Here is a 3,167-nt window from a genome sequence, read left to right as displayed (position 1 = left end):
GCCCAAAAAGTTACATGCTTCTGAAATCAAACTCTTAACCTCCTTCAACTTGGAAGCCTTATGCAGATCAACCTAGCCAAGTGTGCAAGGCCATCGGCCACTAAGTTAGTAGTTATACGACTATATCACCACAGTAATTTGAGAAAAGTTTATAGGAATGGGATATTTTATCCCTTGGAGCCTACCCCCATCTCCCCTCTATTTAAGTAGATGTAACGCCTGCTTGGGTTCACATATCCCTCCTTACCACTCTTCTCTAAACTGTGGTGGTATTGGTAGTAGTCATGGCGAAGTCTCAGACACCGAGTCGAGCAGCGGCAGTGGACGCAGTGTCATGGTACTGCGCTGTGGTGTTGGTGGCGCTCATCTTGGTGGGTTTGTTCACTCAGGTGCGGCCGAGCGCTGCCGGAGCGGTGGCGATTCCCCGGCGGCCCTGCGATGAGATATACGTAGTTGAGGAAGGGGAGACGCTTCATACGATCAGCGACAAGTGTGGTGACCCTTATATTATTGAGAGGAATCCCCACATCCACGACCCTGATGATGTTTTCCCTGGTCTCGTTATCAGGCTCTCTCCTTCTATCGATAAGTAAATGCGTCCTTTGAATGGAATCTCTCTCTCTCTCTCTCTTTTAGCTTTTGTGTCAATCTACTGTTATGGGACGCATAGAATTTGTGATAGCAGAAAAAGAAGAGATAGAAAAAGGAAAAGGAAAAGAAGAATACATGTAAAGATCGACTCCTTGTGTAGTTTGCAAGATTTCCATAAAAAAGTATAGCTTCTAAGATGGTCTTTGTGAATATTGCATCTCTGTTTCTGTTATGGTTTCTCCTACCTTCTTCATTAGCATGTAAGATTGTCTTTGCGAATATTGCATCTCTGTTTCTGTTATGGTTTCTCCTACCTTCTTCATTAGCTTGTAAGATGGTCTTTGTGAATATTCCGTCTCTGCTCCTGTTATGGTTTCTCCTACCTTCAATTTTTTTCCTTCTACACAGGAGAGAGAAAGAGAGACGTTATGCTGGTGTAGTTAACAATTACATTGCAAGAGTAGCCTATGCTCTGTTGTAGTAACATATAAGAAAATTTGTCTTAGAAGTTTGATTTTTTCCAAGAAATTCAAACATGACCAAGGTTGGTAGTTTTAGTTGTTTCAGCGCATATATATATATATATATATATATATATATATATATATATAGAGAGAGAGAGAGAGAGAGAGAGAGAGAGAGAGAGAGACGAACTATAACCATCAACATTACGATACGAACAACAGGTTCAGAGAGAGAGAGAGAGAGAGAAATTTGTGTTTTCAGAATTTTGTTTTTTCGGAAGAAATTCAGACATGACAAGGGTTGGTAGTTCTAGTTGTTTCATCCGAGAGAGAGAGAGAGAGTTTGGTAGGTGACAGATGGGGAAGAATGAGGATCTTTGGGTGCACATAATGTTATTCATGGACAGTCTGACCTATTCTGCGGCGGTTGGATGTATTCACCACAAAAGGTATAGCGGTTGGTTAATTAATTCAAATTTATTAGCTATTAGAAAAGTTTATTTTGCTTATTAAAAAAAGAAACAAAAGACAGATTATTAAAGCACCCTGTTTCATTTTGTTGGCGTATACGGAAAATTCCCCATTGTACTCCCTAAATATTTGCCACCTTAATATTCTCTTCTTTTTTTGAAGAATGCCACCTTAATATTCTCGTTCAATACTTTATGATTCCTTTTTTTTTTTAATATAACTGCACACCCCAATATAATCTGTCCCCTATGCTCACCCTTTAAAGTTTAAAACAAAGCCTGCTTTGCTATATTGACTGCTATGCTAGTCAATGAGCATTTATGCCCATGCTAAAATGAATCCCCACCTTTGTAAAGTGGATTCCATTTATATCTAATTGGTTAGAACTTGATGTGGTTGCCATTGATTTATGGACATCTTTGTAGGTAGCCCTAAACAATGTTAGGTGGTCAGTAAGACAAAGGAAGACTCAGAGCCGATTCGAGTTATTTGTATCTTTTTGTCACTTGTGTATCAAATTGACATCCACATCATATTAATTTTTTTTTGAAAAAAAAAACTATTGAATCGTGTGTCAATCTATGATTTCCCTATATGAGAATTTCTGAACTCGAATAAGTCTTTAAATTTTAAACAGGCACCTAAAGTGTCTCAGATCGAGCCTTAGGAATAGGACATGTGCAGGGCGGAGCTCGACTGAGTGAGCAGTCTGGCGACATAGAGCTTGGATTGAAAAACATTTCATCTGTTGATGTATTAAATGAACACATAATATATAGATTGATCTAACTTGGCTCAAGCTTGTTCATGGCTCAACATTCATCATCTCTCAAGTTTCAGCTGTTGCCAGCATTCATGCTATGGCTTTCAATGGGTCGGGTTTGTCTCAGCCGCTCAATCCGACCTGAACCCAGATACCCGGGTATATATGATCATAAAAAATGCTGATCAGAACGTTTCAAAACCTCATATGGTTCAGGTTGGGACTATGATTTTTGTCGGTTACTCAACCAAACCAGGCTGACCTGAGTGTTCTCTTCTATATTGTTTATATATATTTATGTAAAAGAAAATATGTTATGTGGGTCGGACTTGGATTTCATCTTCTCAACCCAACATAATTCAAACTCAGTGCTTTGTTATTTGGGTGGATTCAAGTGCACCCTAATGAGTCGGATACCCGATCCATTTATGGCACCTTAAACAATGGTTAGTAGTGGTTAGCAATATAAAAAGTACACGATGATACAAAAAAGGTTACATTCTGCAAATACTGAATAAGATATGCTATTCAAAACCAAAACCTAGTTGCTACTGGTGGTGGGTGGGGCCCTTGAACAACACATGCTACCAAGTGGACCCACACTATCCCACGTTTCAAGTGCCATAAAAAGATGGAGGGCAGTTGTTCTTGTTTCATCCCATTCCTTTTCCAGATAACAAAGGGTCCAAAGTGGCAGACATTTCTGGATAATAGACATGGTAGGTGTGTTGAAAATGATCAAGGAATTTAGAATTCCAATTCAATTCCACTATCGATCATAGTGATAAACGTTTAAAACGGCAAAAAGAAAAAAGAATGGCAGCCAACTTCGGCAGGGAACTTCATAAAAAAAACTTGTAGAAGTTGAATTTTTTTGA

The 3,167-nt window shown here is 38.9% G+C and overlaps 1 protein-coding gene across 1 annotated transcript; it reads left to right on the top strand.

Moving 5' to 3' along the window:
* Positions 1 to 284: 284 nt before the first annotated feature.
* Positions 285 to 593, top strand: LOC149836089 (peptidoglycan-binding LysM domain-containing protein). Its single transcript, XM_090009702.1, has one exon. The coding sequence runs from the start codon at positions 285 to 287 to the stop codon at positions 591 to 593; it is 309 nt and encodes a 102-aa protein (XP_089865828.1).
* The last annotated feature ends 2,574 nt before the right edge of the window (positions 594 to 3,167 follow it).

This window comes from Nuphar pumila, chromosome 6 (assembly GCF_984573655.1).
Source record: "Nuphar pumila chromosome 6, dmNupPumi1.hap1.1, whole genome shotgun sequence".
Classification (NCBI taxonomy): Eukaryota; Viridiplantae; Streptophyta; class Magnoliopsida; order Nymphaeales; family Nymphaeaceae; genus Nuphar; species Nuphar pumila.
Note: the sequence above shows the minus strand (reverse complement) of the source record. Positions and strands in the feature narration are given on the sequence as shown.